The 17,354-nt window shown below is 37.7% G+C and overlaps 2 protein-coding genes across 2 annotated transcripts in view; one reads left to right on the top strand and one right to left on the bottom strand.

Moving 5' to 3' along the window:
• LOC117790601 (heterogeneous nuclear ribonucleoprotein R) overlaps nt 1-17,354 on the bottom strand; it is a 55,358-nt gene that overhangs the window by 37,791 nt on the left and 213 nt on the right. Inside the window, exon 2 of the mRNA XM_034630097.1 lies at nt 689-775. Within this exon, the coding sequence (XP_034485988.1) occupies nt 689-775 (87 nt within the window). The remainder of the gene's footprint in view (nt 1-688; nt 776-17,354) is intronic.
• On the top strand, nt 10,882-17,354 carry LOC117790597. Its single transcript, XM_034630084.1, has 7 exons — nt 10,882-11,998; nt 12,055-12,350; nt 13,172-13,352; nt 13,417-13,534; nt 14,071-14,600; nt 14,944-15,061; nt 15,531-17,354. Exons 1-7 carry the CDS (start codon nt 11,076-11,078, stop codon nt 15,795-15,797), a joined length of 2,433 nt encoding a protein of 810 aa, XP_034485975.1. The 5' UTR covers nt 10,882-11,075; the 3' UTR covers nt 15,798-17,354.

Here is a 17,354-nt window from a genome sequence, read left to right as displayed (position 1 = left end):
TTTGGTATTTTCTAATCGAATGGAAATATACAAAAACTTTAAAATGCTCTTATATCTTTTGATCCGGCTATGCCTTCTTTGCTGTTGATTTTGATGAAGAATATATACATATATTATTTTTAGGATCATTTTTTTTAAATACAAATAAGAAATTCAGAACGTTTTAGTTGAAAGTGTGCTAACATAGAGTATTGAAGTCAACTGTTACATACATAACCACATAGTTATAATACTCTATTATGCTTTGGTTGGCGAGTATAAAAAGGAGTGCAAGGAACTTGATGAAGAACAACTGCCAGTTGCGCGTAGAGATGACGTGTCTGCAATTGAGGAGAAGAGAGCAAAAGGCTAAACTGACTACTCTTCTGGCCAAGTTGAGATGCGGCAAGCTAAAAGTCCTTGAAGTGCCGCCGACAGCAGACAGAATCACCTAACCTCAAATTGTGCAGACGGATGCACTAGAGGTGAGCTAACTAATAAAAACATTTCCGCAACCAATGTATATATAATATACATACATGTGTACATCACTGTATATGTGGAGTGACTTCCTGAAGTTTTCAGGTCAGAAGCATCTTTTTAAGTGTGTGGAAAAAATTGCATTCAACCAAAAGATGGCTCGAAAAATGAAAAATCCCTTGCGTCTCCTTTCCGCAACGAAATTAATTAATTGAATTACCCCACTTACCGCCATGTTGACCCATGGAGTTGGCCCGGGAGGTGTACATCTCGGAATTGTAGGCCCGATAGGTGCCCCTTGCTATGTTGTGCGCAACTGCAAGTAGAAAGAATGGAAACAAATTAAATGAGCATATATCGAATTAATTTAAAGAGTATGGAAATATGTTAAGTGTAGCTAATACCCTGTAAAATTTCTTATTCATGAAAAACTGCTCTTCATTTTATAAAAGCTTTGAATCGAATTATAACATTTTATATAAGCTCTGAATCAAATTATGGATATAAGATGAGAAAAAAGTGCACTTAATTTCATATCGATTTTTTATGATAAATAATTATAAAGAGAAAAAATGAATAAGACAACATGATAATTCCAAAAACATAACAAATGTGTCCTTACAAACAATCTTGATTTTTTAAAGTTTTTGGGTCTTCGTTATTAGAAAAAAAAAAATTAAGATTACGATGATTTTTGTCTCAAAGATTTCATTATAATAAAGTGGGTCAGTATAATTTAGTAAGCAACTCAAAAACATAAAATACATACATGTGAAAATATTAAAAAGCCTTGGTTTTATTTTTTTGTAATAAGGAAGATAAGTAGATACTGCAATTAAATAAAATATTAGCTAACTATTAACTTAACTTAGTCAAGGTTACCCTTTGCTTCTTGATTTTGACATTAGGGGCAACAACAGCTGGGGTATTCGCACAATTTACAGGGTATACATAAACTTAAAGAGCTGGTCAGCTTGGCTGATGTTTGGCAGTTGCGAAATGCATTTCACATTGAAGGCATAACTCTGCCTAGACGCAACTGCATGCGTTGCATTTATGCAGCACACACACACACACACACACATATACACACTCACACAGACACAGACGCTTATACACTTATAAAGGGTAGGCCTATAAAAAAGTGCTTGATGCAACTTCGTTCGCAAAGAAGGACGAGAACGAAGTTAAATGGCATACATGACAGCTCTTGTATATATATGTGTTTGTGTGTCTGTATGTGTGTGTGTGGGTACAGTATGTACCAAGCGGTGCATTGCTGCTCCTGGCACAGCGCGACTCCTTTTAGCTTTTACTTAACGTTTCGCATTGTATTTTTTATTATGCTCATACATTTCTATGCATGAGTGTGTCTACGTGTGTGTTCATGTGTGTGTGTGCATGTGTGTGTGACCGGAAACTGCCATTTAAAGTGCATTTTAAGAGGACGATTGCGTCGCGGAGACGTAGCTTCACTTCACTTGTGTGTTAAGTGAAAAGAAGAGAAGGAAGAAGAAGCAGAACTTTGTCCTGCTTGCTTCTTTTTTTTTTCTCATCGTTTCTTTTTGTTGTTGTTGTTTTTTTGTGTTTTTTTACGTCAAGCAGCATTTGTTGTTATTTTATGCAAGCAGCTCCTTTTGTGCCGCATCCTTAGACTCTAAACTGGACTGGTTGTAATTCAACTCCTTTTTTAATTACATTCAATACCCGTCCCAAAGCTCCATTTCCCCTTCCCCCCATCCCCCTTCCCCTCTGCCCAGCTGCTCAAGGTGTTGCCTAACTTCATATTTAACCTTCCCTTGCTAATATCGATTTCCAAAGTAGCCTTAACAAGGTGTTAAAGCAATTTGTTAACGTGGCAGCAGCAAAAGCAGCAGAAGAACGGCAAGAAGTGCAGTCAATTGCCAATAATCTCAATAAGGGATCAAATTTGCTTGCAACGCAGCGCAAGTGCAACCGAAATCTATAATGCATTCTGGCAGTCGGGAAACTGTGGAGGCAAATTCTGGATGCATTAAGTTGAGCTTCAATGCTGTACAGTCTCAATATGGAGTTGGGCGAATTCAGAGAGAAACCATTTAAAGTGAAAAACAAAAGCCTTAATGTGTATATATATATATACTTATTTTTTTTTTGCAATTTTGAAGTTAAAAAATTTGAAATCTCAAGTTTTTAATTTTATTCAACTTTTTATATCGTAATTAGTATAAAAAAAAACTTTAAATTTGATTCTAAAACGTTTCCGATTTTTAAATTAAATCATGTCAAATTAACAAAAAATTGTACGTGTAAAATTGCTAGGCAATGTTTTCACCAACTTAAAACTGTCACAACTTTTTTTAAAACTAAACCGATTTTCGAATGGAATGCCATTTTGATTATAGTATATCCTCTAAATTCATTTTGCATTTAAATTTAACTAATTTCGTTAAAAAACTGTTTCCCCTCTAGATTAAGGTTTGTTCAAATACTTCCTTTTTCCGAATTTAATATTTATGTTTCAATTTTTTTAATTAGTATAAATCAAAATATAAATATTTTAAGGGTTTTCAAAACTTAAAAGGACTAAACCGAAAAAGAACCTATTACAATTTGACTTGTTCAACAAGTATCCATTATGTTTAATCTAAAGTGGTAAGTAATTAAGCATACTAGAGAACCAAAGGCAGCTGCAAATGTTTTTTAAACCCCCACAAGCCTCTTCTCATAGTTGCATAACCCTTGGGGCAGAAACATAAACTTTAAATATGTTTACACATGAGTCGGTTTTTAAAAAATCGCTTTGTGCTATTTACTTTTTGCCATTTGTGCAGCCAACCCATACAACATTTTCAGAGGAATAGGTCAGTACGGTCGGGTGAGGGTGTGTAACTGTATGTGTGTGTGTGTGTGCTCTCGTAGTTTCTGAGTGTGCTTATGCTAAAACAAAAACAACAAAAAATGCATAAGAAAACTGCCGTGCGGTGCTTTGAAGTGCCTCGAGGTACATTATGTGCATATAATGAGCACATAATGAGTACATAATAAGTGCAATGGCTTCCCCCCCCGTTGCAGTTACTCTGTTTGTCGGGTTCAATGACAGCGTCGAAGGTCGTAGTAGAGAGAGAGAGAGAGGAGGGATGGATGCTCTCAATGCATTATTATCCTTTTGGCATGCAGGATATATCGCTGATATATGACTTCGATTTTTGCAAAAGTGCAGAAATGAGTCTAGCACTCGAATGATGAATATCTTGGCGTGTTTCCCCCTGTTGCATGCAACTGACAGCAGCCGCTAAGTTTTTTCCCCTATGCCAGCTGCTGCTGTTGCCCCGAAGTATCTCATAGATAAAAGTTAAGTTGTATTATACTTCACAAGATGGCGCAACTAGCAAACAAACAAACTGCGATGATGACAATGCTGTTGATGACCATAAAGCTACCTCGGACTTCTCAAGTTTTTACTACAACTGCTGCAGATAATGATGATGATGAAATGTGCGACTTAACTTCCGCTGCAAGTTTGTTGGATTTTGCATTTATATTATTCTTATAGCAATTGGTTTATGCCGCGCCGTTGACCAGAGGAAATCTTTTGTAATCGTGCGATAACCCCAGAGAAACGACGATGCAGAGAACTTGAAACTCAACCCCTAAATAAAAGTAAAGGTAAAAGAAAATAAAAAAAAATAATGCGAGTGTTGGAAAAAACAATGGCAAATGCAATGCAATTGCATGTCCAGCTTAGCAGGATGCCTGGCAGCCGGGCAGGTCCTTTGCAGCAGTTAGTAGGCAGCCTTCAACTTCTGTTGTTGTTGTTGTTGTTGTTGCTGCTTCGCTCCTGTTGTTTATTTACATATCAAAATGGCATTATATTCCATATCGCCATTATTCGCGAGCTACAAACCAATGCAACCGTCGCATTGCATTCCCTTTTGTGAATCCTTTTTCGATATCTTTTGTGCTGCTGTTGTTGTTGTTGTTGCTTACGCTCGGCTAATGCAACGCCGCTACGAATCGAAAAGGATTCGCCAATCCTTTTTGCCATTCTCCATTGTGAAAAGCCTGGCAGACTGGCAGAAAGACAGACAGGAAGCGGGATAGGCTAGCTATGAAATTAATACGCATAAATTACATGGCAGATAAGCAAGCAATGGCAAATGGCAATAAGGAGCAAAAAGGACGAAGCCAAGTGGCCATGGGAACGGAATGCAATGCAAACGAATGCAGTCACAGATAAGAAAAGGATGCCATCTCACTATGTGCAATAATTATCTTTATAATTGGAAAATATCTTGCATATTTCCATTGAATGCAAAATGGATTGCAGTGCTTTGAAAATTCCTTTCAACAACTCAGTGAAATTTAATTAAACGGTCGTTATTAATCGAATGGAAAATATTCACTCTTCATTTACGTTTAAAAAGAATTTTTGATTTAAAATTTGTTTTGGTTTTGATGGTAGATTTGTCATTTCAAGTTTCCAATTTCGTTTTAATAAAACTCTGTGAAATTAAATTAAACAGTCGTTATTTTTCGTTGGTAAATATTTACTCTTTTGATTTAAAATCCTCTGTGCTTTTGATGGTATTTTTTCATTTAAAGTTTTTTAATTTAGCAAAAAACCTTCTTCCAAATATTATAAGCTATTTTTCTTTTCTTTCCTATTGCTGCCCACAACAAATATTAATTTCAGTAATACTACCATTTATTTTATTGCAATAAGTAATATGCCGTGCTATTAAATCTCAAATTCTGTGGCATCACCTCTTTGGGATTAAGAAAGCTTTAAGTTTCCTGCGCTATACAAAAAATCTAAGCAATTGCCGAGACAGAATTGAGTGCTGTTGCCACTTGGGAAGTTAAAAGTAATTTTCAAAGCGCTGTCACAGTGTGCAAAAAGTCAAAAAAGGAGGGGCAGCTACTATATCCCTATTCCTATACCTATCCCTATCCCTATCCATGAACCGGCCGCAATTTGTTGGAACTGCAGCAGGAAGGGGCGTGTCTGGGTTGAGTTTGTTGCTTGTTGGTTCATTTCATTTCTGCTTTGGGCTCTCGGCAACTTTTTGTGCTATTGTCGTAGGTCCTCGAAGGGAGCAGGATAACTGTAGAGTTCGGTGAGGCACAACGATGTTATATATGCCTCGGTCCGGGCTATAACTAAAATTGTTGCAGTGGCAAACTGTGGCCAGGTTGGTCAGGAACCTGCAACAGCGGACAACGACAAATGGCATATGCGACAAGGACAACAATTGAATTACAAAATTATTTTGCTGCTGTTGAGGCAAATAAAAGTTAGCAATGACTTGAAACTACTTGTAGTTGTAGACCAGGACACAAGGCGAGCCAAAGACAGGACACATGTCAGAATACAAACTCTCAAGTGGCCCTTGCAGGCCAAAGGACATGTTCTCGAAAACGGAAATTAGGTGACAGGCCCAGACGGTGAGTGAGACAGGTTTTTAGTGCCTCGGCCTCGAGTAGCACAGTGGCCCTCAAGCTATTTCCTTGGGCTACAAAATAATTATTGTCTTTTTGTACATAATATAGCTAACAGGCAAAAAAGGGATGTGTCACTCCCGATAAAGTATACCAGCATCAAATACGGAGTCGACATAGCCATGTCCTTATGAACGAACTGATTTCGGAAATGTTAAGAGCTTGAAGCATCAGATTTGGCATGCATACTGATAAGATTAATAATTCTAAAATTAAGAACGTCCATCTTGAATATTCAATTTTTTAAGAGTGAATAACTTTATGTAAATATACATAAAAAGTGGTTCTAAAATTTACATGATTTCTATATTTCTATATACGATTTTTTGGTTTTCGATGCATTTATTATTAGATACTTAAAATTGAGAGTTTTCGTCGAACATTATTTGAAATTTTAAAAATAAGAAGTGGGATTATATCACCTCGTTTTCTATATTCTAAGGACCTTTTGGTGCTCGATGCACTTTTTTTCTCAAATCCCAGAGCTTTCGCGGAAAAGTTGTTGAAAAGCTAACTTTAATTTAATTTTAATTTTAATTAATTAATTTAATTTTAATAATTTTACTTTTATATATTTATTATATTAATTTTTTTTATTAGTTTAGGGGAAATAAGGTTAGATCGCAGAGTATCTTGTAGTCGAGCACTCGCGAATAAAGCTTTTTTATTTGAATTGGGTTTCCCATAGCGACAATTGATCTAACTTGTTTTAACCTTTCATTAGGGTTCAGTTAAAAGTTCATGCTAGTCAAGGGTTAAAGTTGAGCAAGAACCACTGTGCAACGACAACATCTTGGGTCAATTTTAATTGCTCCTCTGTGTGTGTGTAAGTGTGTGTGTGAGGAAGCTTTTTGCTGCTACTCAAATTACTTTTCATGTTGTCCTGTCCAGGGGCATAATCATAATGCTGATATATGCTGACAGACCTTTCTATCTCTCTCTCTCTCTCTCTCTCTCACAAATGAAGATTGATTTTGACGCAGCACGTGAAAAAGTATCTAGCGGATGCAATAACGTTAGAACGTGATTGAGGAATGGGAGAGGAGAGTGAAGGGGCGGGAGGCAATGCAATTAACGCTGTTCGGTTGCCGCGATAACATTCTGCAATACAAAAGAAAAAAAAAAACAGAAAAAACCAAAAGCAGCTCCAGCAGAGTCTGTGTATATATGTTACTTTTGCATCTGTATCTGTGAGCGTGGAGCTCTCTGTATCTCTCCGACTGTCTGGCAGAGAACGCGCGCGAGAGTCGCGTGTGCAATGCTGCAAAATGTTCAAAATCGCATTTTCTTTTTTTTTTATTTTTTATTTTTTTTTTTACATTTTGCTGTTGCTGCTGTTGGTTTGTTGGTTTGGGTTATCGTCTGGCAACGGCAATCATAACAGCCCGAGGAGCCGAAACCGAATCGTCGAGGCCGAGACCGAGCCACAACATTGTTAGAGAGCGCACGCGGGAGGGGAGGGGGAGGGGATATGGGGAGCACCAAGATGGCCGGAGGTGAAGGCGGTGGTGGAGGCAAGGAACAGGGGCAAGGCGGCTGCAGAGGAAGAGGCAGGCAGGCAAACACAAGCAGCCAGCCAGGCAGCGACAACGTTGTGGATTTTGATTCTGGGTCATTCACCCTTGACAAAAAATATTTTGCGCTGTGTTAGGCCGCTTTTGTGTGTGTGTGTGTTGTTGTTGTTGTTTTTGTTGGCTGACTGGCTGCGATGGAAGTGCTTTGCATTGTTGTTGCTGCTGTACACTCACTGTTGTTGCCGTTGCCGTTGTTGTTGTTGCTGTTGTTGCTGGCAAGATTGCTGATGCTGACGCTCAGCACGTACAGGCATCCAAATTTGGAGCTGCTCCGGCAAAGCAGTTTTTTTTATTTTATTTTCTTTTTTTTTTTTAGGAAACCATTGCCAAAATGCAATCCAAAGATCGCAGACATGTTGAGAGTGTTTTGCATATGTCCATAACCATGCTAAAAATCCTTTTTCTTTTTTTTTTTTTAGTACTTATACAATTGCCATTTGATTTTGTTTAAATTATTGTCTGCGCCGTTTTTGTGCCTTTTTATTGTGCTCTTTCTCTCTTGTCTATCTCTGTTTATTAGCATGCAAAAGAGCATTCTTTATTTTGATTATTTGTTCTTTACTCTTTTTCCTTTTTTTTTGTGTGTGTTTTGCTTTTATTGCTTGTGGGTTTTTGAACTTGCGCTAAGATTTCAATGAATGCGCAATATATTTTATTTGTGGCTGTTTATTTTAATAAAATTTCTTTTTTTCGACTGGAATTTGCAAGACGCTTGATAAAAATTATCACAAATAAGCTACATTTTGCTGCAAAACGGTCGTTTTATATCTCGACATTTGTTTTACAAATATTTGACGTCAATTAAACGCAGTCCACATTCTATAATATATGAATTTACATATTTTGAAACATTTTTCAAAAACTATTTTAATCCAACATTTTTTCAAAGATTTGAGAAAAAATCCAGAAAAACAAGTATATCTGGGATTTACATATAATCATGTTTTTATGGGAAGTTTGCCAACTTCATTTGACGCCTCACTCACTGCGAAAAAGTACAAAACTATTTAATGCTTTGGCACTTTTTCAAATGAAACTTTAATCTCGCTGAGCTTAACTGGTAAAGCGCTCCCTTTCCTATCTATGTGTAGTGTAATATCCCCAAAATAAACTTTTGGCAAAACGCAATTGCCGTTGGCATTTAGGATACGGCGGGAAAAGCCGAAACAACGGCAACAACAACAACATTCAATTACAGGAGCGAACGTAAAACTAAAACAGAACTAAATGAGAAACAATGCAACAGAGGTTATCCGCAGTACGCCGAATACTTAATACCCTGAAAACGACGGAATCATTATTAAAATTCGATAAAAAGTAATATTGTAAAAACCGGTCTTCTTAAATTCAGTCAAAAAACGAAAAAGATTAACCACATTAAGGATAAATTATATTTTTTAATTCTTTCATTTAACTTTATTTAATAATTAAATTCAAAAAATTGAATTAGAAATATATAACGAATATGATCGAAAAATAAGAGGCATTTCTATATTTTTTTTAATAATATCCAAATATAATTTTTCTTTTCAAATTATAACCGTTAAGGTCCTAGTATTTTTTGGGTTCTGCCACGCATTTCTTATAAGACTAAATTGTCATACCCTTGGTAAGGGTATAAGCCGAGTAAAATAACTGCAACATTTTCAGCCAGTTTGCAGTTGCAGTTGCTGTTTCAGTTCTGTCGATTCCCACGTGCAAAATAAAACAATGCGAGCGCCGCCGCGTAGATTTATCTGCATTACGAGGTGCGGCACAAGGATAAACAGTGCCTACCACACACACACTCGCGCACACACACACACACACCATCACGGAAATGTCAGTCGACAAACTGAAAATTATGTTTGTGCCAAATTTAAGTTTTGCTACTCCTTTTTGGCCAGCAGAGAATTGGCGTTGTAATCCAACTGGGCAAAAAACGGACTGAAAAAAATCCAAAACGACAGGTGTAATAAATAACCCAAGCGAAGTGGTCAGAATGTGAACGAAAAAAGGGTATTGGTATAAAGGGGAGAGAAGAAAGTGACAGAAAGGGAGGGGTCACTGCAGCGACTCGTTCATTCGCTAATTCGTGTCATTTAGCGCAGGTGGCGACACAAAATGGAAGAGGAGCAAAGACAACAACAATAACAACAACAAGGAGAACAATCCCACAACAGATTGACAGTGATAGGAGAGCCAGGAAATGGTTGCGGTTCACAACAGTCGAACTTACCAAATATGTACAGTGGGTCACAGCTTATTTGACCCAATGTATATTTTTTGCTGTTCTTTTTATTGCTTAATATATATACAAATAAAATACAACTTTGATCAAGTTTAAATATTTATTTAAAAATCTGCCTCTTAAATAAAATGTATATCTTCTTTCCATTAATTGATAAACTTGTTTTAAATTTCTAATAAGTAAGGGTAGTGTGTTAAATAAACTAAGAGCCACTGTATCTGTTGATGACCCCGTTGCGGTTTTATAACGTTTCATATATCGCAAAGTGAATAATGCAAACGACTATCAATGCCGATCTATGAAGTTTTCCATAGGGCGGGCGGCCATTGCCTTTTTAATTGGCAGCCGCCCAAAATATTCGCTGCAAGAGATTCCGATTTCTGGCACACGCGGTGCTATAATAAATCTAGTGTCAAATGCATATTGCGATATGTGCATAATTATTATAAATACATAGTTGCACACGGCAACTACATATTAAATTTACAACATACAGTTTAAGGAAAAAAACAAAAAAGCAAATAAATAAGGGGGAGTTCAAAAATTAAATTGGGGCGAAAACTAGTTTATTTATAGGTTGCCAATTAAAGCATAACGGATGTCATTAAGATATGTTACAGTAATATACAATTAATGTTGTTGCATTTTTAAACTTACTTTTAAATTGTAAACTAGTTCCAGCTGTGCACTTAATCGATATACACAAGTATGTTATCGAACAGCAACGGTCACACTTTACTGCTCCGACTCTGTTATGTTATCGATATATCGATAGATAAAAATTGCATATTTAATAATGCAAAAAACTCAACAAAAAAATTAATAAATTTGATGAAAATTTAAAATTTGAAGTTAAACATTTCAATGAAGGTTTAAGCTTCGTCATCCAGAGAAGTTACAAAATTTATTTTAAAATAAATATCAAAAAATCGACAAAATTCTAACAGAAACTCGGTAAAAAATTAAAAAAAATTCTAGCTTAGAAATTAAGAAAACTTAGAAAGGGTACATTTATTCCGTGTACCTTTATACTGAGATTTATCTATTTTTCTGGGTAAGAAAAATCGAACCAAATCGGATAGTTTGACTGAATGGGCAACCTTTGGCAACTATTAAAACAAGTTGGCAGCACTGTTGATTTTGAGGGCGTAGTTCCAACAAGTGCACAAGCGTTAATTTGTATTACTAATCGCGTTGCGTGTGGCTGCGTCCATTTGAGTTTTATTCTTAATTTATTTAGTTTGGTTTTATAAAGTAATAAAGTGTCGCAAACAATTTGTTAAGCTGCCCAGGCAGGCGGCATACATTCATAAATACGCACAGTAAGAAACATGTTTCTGTTTCTACCCTCAACAATTTTGGGGCGCAGCTATCTGCTTTTTGTGCTCGCTCTCGTCGTGGGCGTGTTCGCTCAGCATGAGTGGCAAGCGCGAGATTCGTTTGATGAGATCAAGATACAGTTTGATAAGGTCAACGCTGACAACTGTCCCATACAGCATCATGGAGATCTGTTTATGCCAATGGACGCGGTCTCCCACAAGCCGGACATCAAGGAGGTGAATGTGAATCCCGTGTTTCCAAATCGTACGGCGTTGCTGCATCTACAGAATATGGCGCTGAGTCGCAGCTTCTTCTGGAGTTACATTCTACAATCGCGCTTCATACGACCGGCCATCAATGATACCTACGATCCAGGCATGATGTATTATTTCCTGTCCACAGTAGCGGATGTTTCGGCCAATCCCAGCATCAACGCCTCGGCCATATACTTTTCGCCCAACAGCTCGTATTCGTCATCGTATCGTGGCTTCTTCAACAAGACATTCCCAAGATTTGGGCCGCGCACCTTCCGACAGGATGATTTCAATGATCCCATACATTTGCAAAAGATCTCCACGTGGAACACGTTCGATGTGCAAGACTTGGGCGCTCATCATCCCGACACCATATCAAAGGATTACACCCACGATTTGTATAAGATCAATGAATGGTATCGCGCCTGGTTGCCGGACAACGTGGCAGGTCGACATGACACAAAGATTACCTACCAAGTGGAAATTCGCTATGCCAATAATACAAATGAAACCTATACATTCCACGGTCCGCCGGGCTCTGAGGAGAATCCGGGACCAATCAAGTTGACACGCCCCTATTTCGACTGTGGACGCTCCAACAAGTGGCTGGTGGCAGCTGTAGTGCCAATTGCCGATATTTATCCCAGACACACCCAGTTCCGACATATAGAATATCCCAAGTATAAAGATACCTTTCCATGATGATTCCTCTGCTAATCCTTAAACTGCTTTATAGATACACTGCCGTATCCGTGCTGGAAATGGACTTTGAGCGCATAGACATCAATCAGTGTCCTTTGGGCGAGGGTAACAAGGGTCCCAATCACTTTGCGGACACTGCACGTTGCAAGAAGGAAACAACGGAGTGCGAACCGTTGCACGGCTGGGGCTTCCGACGTGGTGGTTACCAGTGCCGTTGCAAGCCAGGCTTTCGACTGCCCAACGTGGTGCGACGACCCTATCTGGGCGAGATTGTAGAACGTGCCTCAGCTGAGCAATATTACAACGAATATAATTGCCTCAAAATTGGCTGTAAGTCGAAATCTTTCTAATGAGACCCCTTAGGAAATTTGTTATTTTTCGACTAATGTTAATTTTTTCCATACTTTTCCTTTGACACTTTTTCGAAAACTTCAAACTGCCATAACTTTGTCAAATCTTAACCGATTCACTTGCGGAATGTCAATTTTTTCATGTTTTGGCCTATATTTTGATTCTGCATCAAAATTGGAAAAGTCAATTTTTCTTCATTACTGTCCATTTTTTCCATACTTTTATAATATGACACTATTTTGAAATCTTCAAACTGCCATAACTTTGTCAAATCTTAACCGATTCCCTTGCGGAATGTCAATTTTTTCATGTTTTGGCCTCTATTTTGATTCTGCATCAAAATTAAAAAAGGCAATTTTTCTTCATTACTGTCCATTTTTTCCATACTTTTATAATATGACACTATTTTGAAATCTTCAAACTGCCATAACTTTGTCAAATTTTAACCGATTTTCTTGCGGAATGTAAATTTTTTCATGGTTTTTCCTCTATTTTGATTCTGCATCAAAATTGGAAAAGTCAATTTTTCTTCATCACTGTCCATTTTTTCCATACTTTTATAATATGACACTATTTTGAAATCTTCAAACTGCCATAACTTTGTCAAATTTTAACCGATTTTCTTGCGGAATGTTAATTTTTTCATGTTTTGGCCTCTTTTTTGATGCTGCATCAAAATTGGAAAAGTCAATTTTTCTTCATCACTGTCATCAAATATAAGTTTTTAGAAATTGGTTAAGCTTAAAAAAAATAATTCTTTGAGCCACTTATTGATGATTAAAAATGTTTATACCCTGCAGGGATACAAAAGCTGCCTATTACATGGGAGCGGGCGCCTTATCACATACGCGAAAAGTATTTGGATATGCATCCTGTTTATCGCAACATATCAACAGGCTCCAGATCTCTGCACGCCCAGCATTTGAATATTGATCAGGTTTTGAAGTACATACACGGCGTTAACTATCGCACATGCAAAAAGTGAGTAAATTTTGTAATTAAAAATTCTGGGTTTTAACATATTATTTATGATTTATATTTGCAGCTTCCATCCACAAGATTTGATACTGCGCGGCGATGTTAGTTCTGGCGCCAAGGATCAGTTTGAGAACGAAGCCAAAATGGCCGTGCGTCTGGCCAACTTTATTAGCGCCTTTTTACAGGTAAGAGCTGAACTCTTTTTTCCCATCGGCTTCACGCTAAATGAAGAGCAATAATTGATAAACCCGACACCTATTAAGAGCCTTCGACGTCGCCTCTTGAAAACTTCTCAAGTGTAAATTATAATTTTGCACGCGTAATTCAACTTCCTCGAATTTCCTGCAATGCCAGTTCTCAGTTTTGCAGTTTTGCAGAGATTCGGAATTTTCTGAATTTCTGTTGTTTGGTCAGTTGCCAGTTGTCGCGGCGTGAATTAAATATTCAGTGTCAAACCATTACCAAATGCTAAATTCATTAGTTTGGACACGAAAAACGGGTTCGCCACAAGGCGTCGCGTCGTCTTCATTAAATGCCACACACACAACAGACACACACACACACACACACACTCGCACACAGTTGTGGCAGCATCTGGACTCCTTTTAACCCTCCCTCTAGCGTTATATACTCGATATTTGCACAAGTTGTTAGTAAGCCTTCGAAGGGGAATAAATAAATAAATATATTGTCTAATTCAAATCATTTTTATAATGTTCAGATATCGGATCCCAATGAGGTCTATTCGGGCAAACGTGTGGCGGACAAACCGCTGACCGAGGATCAAATGATTGGCGAGACCCTGGCCATTATGATGGGCGACAGCAAGGTCTGGTCAGCGTCAACGCTCTGGGAGCGTAATAAGTTCACAAATCGCACCTATTTTGCACCCTATGCATACAAAACGGAGCTGAATACACGCAAATATAAGGTGGAGGATCTGGCGCGTCTCAACAAAACGCACGAGCTCTATACAGAAAAGAAGTACTTCAAGTTCTTAAAGCAACGTTGGAATACCAATTTTGATGATCTGGAGACATTCTACTTGAAAATCAAGATACGTCATAATGAGACAGGTGAATACCAGCAAAAGTACGAGCATTATCCAAACTCGTATCGTGCGGCAAACATGAAGCATGGCTACTGGACACAGCCACAGTTCGATTGCGATGGTTATGTGAAGAAGTGGCTGGTGACCTATGCGGCGCCCTTCTTTGGCTGGGACAGCCTCAAAGTCAAACTGGAATTCAAGTGAGTTAAATGCCATAATACCTTTTTATTAGGGTAGGGGCTGTTGGGCCAGGCCGGTCCGGTCCGGTTCTGATCTGGTCTGCGTGCTGCCGACGCGGGCCTGGATCACCCCTATTTAGGGCCAGGCCAGTCCCATTTGTATTTCCCATTCTTATTCCCATTCCCATTTCCATTCTCATGCAAATGACATGTTATGTTTGTAGTTTCTATGATTTGATTGTCTAATTTTCAAGTGTTGACATGGCCCAACTTATGACTTGTGACTCTTTGAAGCGCAATTGTCATGCAAATGAAAGCAATTAAACTGACTAATTTGTTGACTCTCTCGTTTTCTTCTACACAGGGGTGTGGTCGCTGTATCCATGGACATGCTCCAGCTGGATATTAACCAGTGCCCGGACTGGTATTACGAGCCGAATGCCTTCAAGAACACGCACAAGTGCGATCAGAAGACTTCATACGTGAGTATATTATAATACAGTATGTCAAGTAATTGTTTTGACAAGCAAGAAAATTCACATTATTTTTTTTTGCTTTTATTTATTTCATAAATTTTGCAGTTATTCTTAGAATAGCTTAATTTTAAATTACGAGATTGACAAATTTTAATTTAAAAGAAAAATGAGAAATCTTTAATTAAAAAAATGACATGTATTACTTATTGAAGAGAAAACTCTACAACAGACTTAAAAATCTCAATTAATTTATTCTATTAACAATAAAAAAGATTTTTCCTTATAATTCTTCATGTATTTCTTGATTTTCTTCAAATTTTTATAAAAATATTCAATACTCAGATGAGGTAATTTTTTTTCAATTAATATTTAAAGTCTGATATTTTTTTTATAATTACAATTACATGACATAACGTATTTCTTATAATTAAATTAACTAATTAAAATCAACTAATTATTTTGCTTATTTATGCAGTGTGTGCCGATTATGGGACGTGGCTATGAAACTGGCGGCTATAAATGCGAGTGTCTGCAAGGCTATGAATATCCATTTGAGGATCTTATCACCTACTACGATGGCCAGCTGGTCGAGGCTGAGTATCAGAATATTGTTGCCGATAAGGAGACTCGCTATGACATGTTCAAATGCCGCTTGGCGGGTGCATCGGGATTGCAATCAGCGCTGGGTTTGGTCATCTCACTGTTTGGCCTAACAATCACGCTGCTTTATAGATTTAGTTAAGCGCTCCACAAGCCAAATATCTTAACAATTCCGTCCATACGAAGATCACAAATCCAAACTTTCGATAAATAAGACAAAAAAAAAAAAAACTGACAAAGCAACAGCAAACTGAAAGACACAAAATTGACACCCAAAACAAAACGCGCTGCTGCCCAAAAAAAAAAAAAAAAAAAAAAAAAAAGAAGCCCAACCAAGTCCACTCTACTCAGTATTCTATATGCGTCTTTGAACATTGTCATCATTTATCTGCAAGGCGATTAAGTTGTAGACATAATCTATTACAATGAATCTGGTTATTTGTCATTTCTATCAAAAGCGGCAACGGCAGCGGCAATGCCATCAGCAGCGGCAGCAGAAAAGCGCAAACAGCCGCGCCTACTGTGCTCAGATTACGGAAGCGTCGCTGTTGCCGCTTTTGCTGCCGCTGTCGTTGTTGTTGCTGTTGCGGCTTTCGACTGTGGCCCTTGCTAATGTCCGTGAAGACACACAGCTGTGTGTGTGCTCTGCGAGCTGAGAGATCGCAAACCTGTTAACATCAAAACCCAGTTAGGCCCCGTAGTACCTACACCCGTCCTCCAAGAAGAGGGTTGTTTGTGCCTCACAAACACACACCTTTCCTGCCTGGGCAGCAACGCCTGCCGTGTGGCCACGGACCTAGTGTTTTTCTTATATTAAATCGTCTACATTGCGGGGTTCGATGGTCCATTGGTTGCTTTTTTGCCTGAATTAAATATGCCGCCGTTTTTCTTTTTCTTCGTTTTTTTTTTTCTCTGCGCCTTGATTATCATATGCGCTTGAATTTTTATTATCTATATACCCTGAGAACTTTTTCTATGCGCATCAGGAACCAGTTTATCAGCCACTTGGTCTTGGTCTCCTGCCAGGGCAACTCATAAAAAAAATTGCTAGCTTTTTTTTTGGATTCTGATTTTCATTAAAAAATGATATGGTCAAAGGTAGAGGTAGAGCGTTGGTCTTGGACATGTACACAAAAAATATTTTCACACATTTTTCATAGTCATATCACGGGCAATGGGCAGTGACGACCGCTGCGTTTTGGGCAACTCCTCCATTTCTATTTGTGCCGTTGCCGGCTGAAGACTCGTCTCACTAGGACCCGACACAGCGGGAACACGTTCAAGTGGTTCTCTCATTTTTCATATTAATTTCTAATATTACTCTTTTTGCAGCTAAACTCCATATCAGTTTGTAGGACAGTACAAAAGAAAACAAAATCAGAAACAAATCACCATATCAAAAGTGTTAATTGTGCCTTAGAAAAGAAATGCAAATATTCTTATTTTGAATATGTATATGGAAAACTATTGACTACATCGTAAGTCCGTCCAAATAACATTATCTCTTTTGTATTATGTATTTTTATAATAAGTGCCTTGACAGAGCGAATGCATTCGAATATTTACATATGTAACCACTCTTTTTTTATAGCATAATGTATAGAGTTAAGATTGAATCTCGTTTGAATCAAAAGAATCTTTTTTATATATTTGACTTGTAAACAATAAACGTTCCATTAAACGAACAATAGTAAAATAA

Source organism: Drosophila innubila (assembly GCF_004354385.1).
Source record: "Drosophila innubila isolate TH190305 chromosome 3R unlocalized genomic scaffold, UK_Dinn_1.0 2_E_3R, whole genome shotgun sequence".
Classification (NCBI taxonomy): domain Eukaryota; kingdom Metazoa; phylum Arthropoda; class Insecta; order Diptera; family Drosophilidae; genus Drosophila; species Drosophila innubila.
Note: the sequence above shows the minus strand (reverse complement) of the source record. Positions and strands in the feature narration are given on the sequence as shown.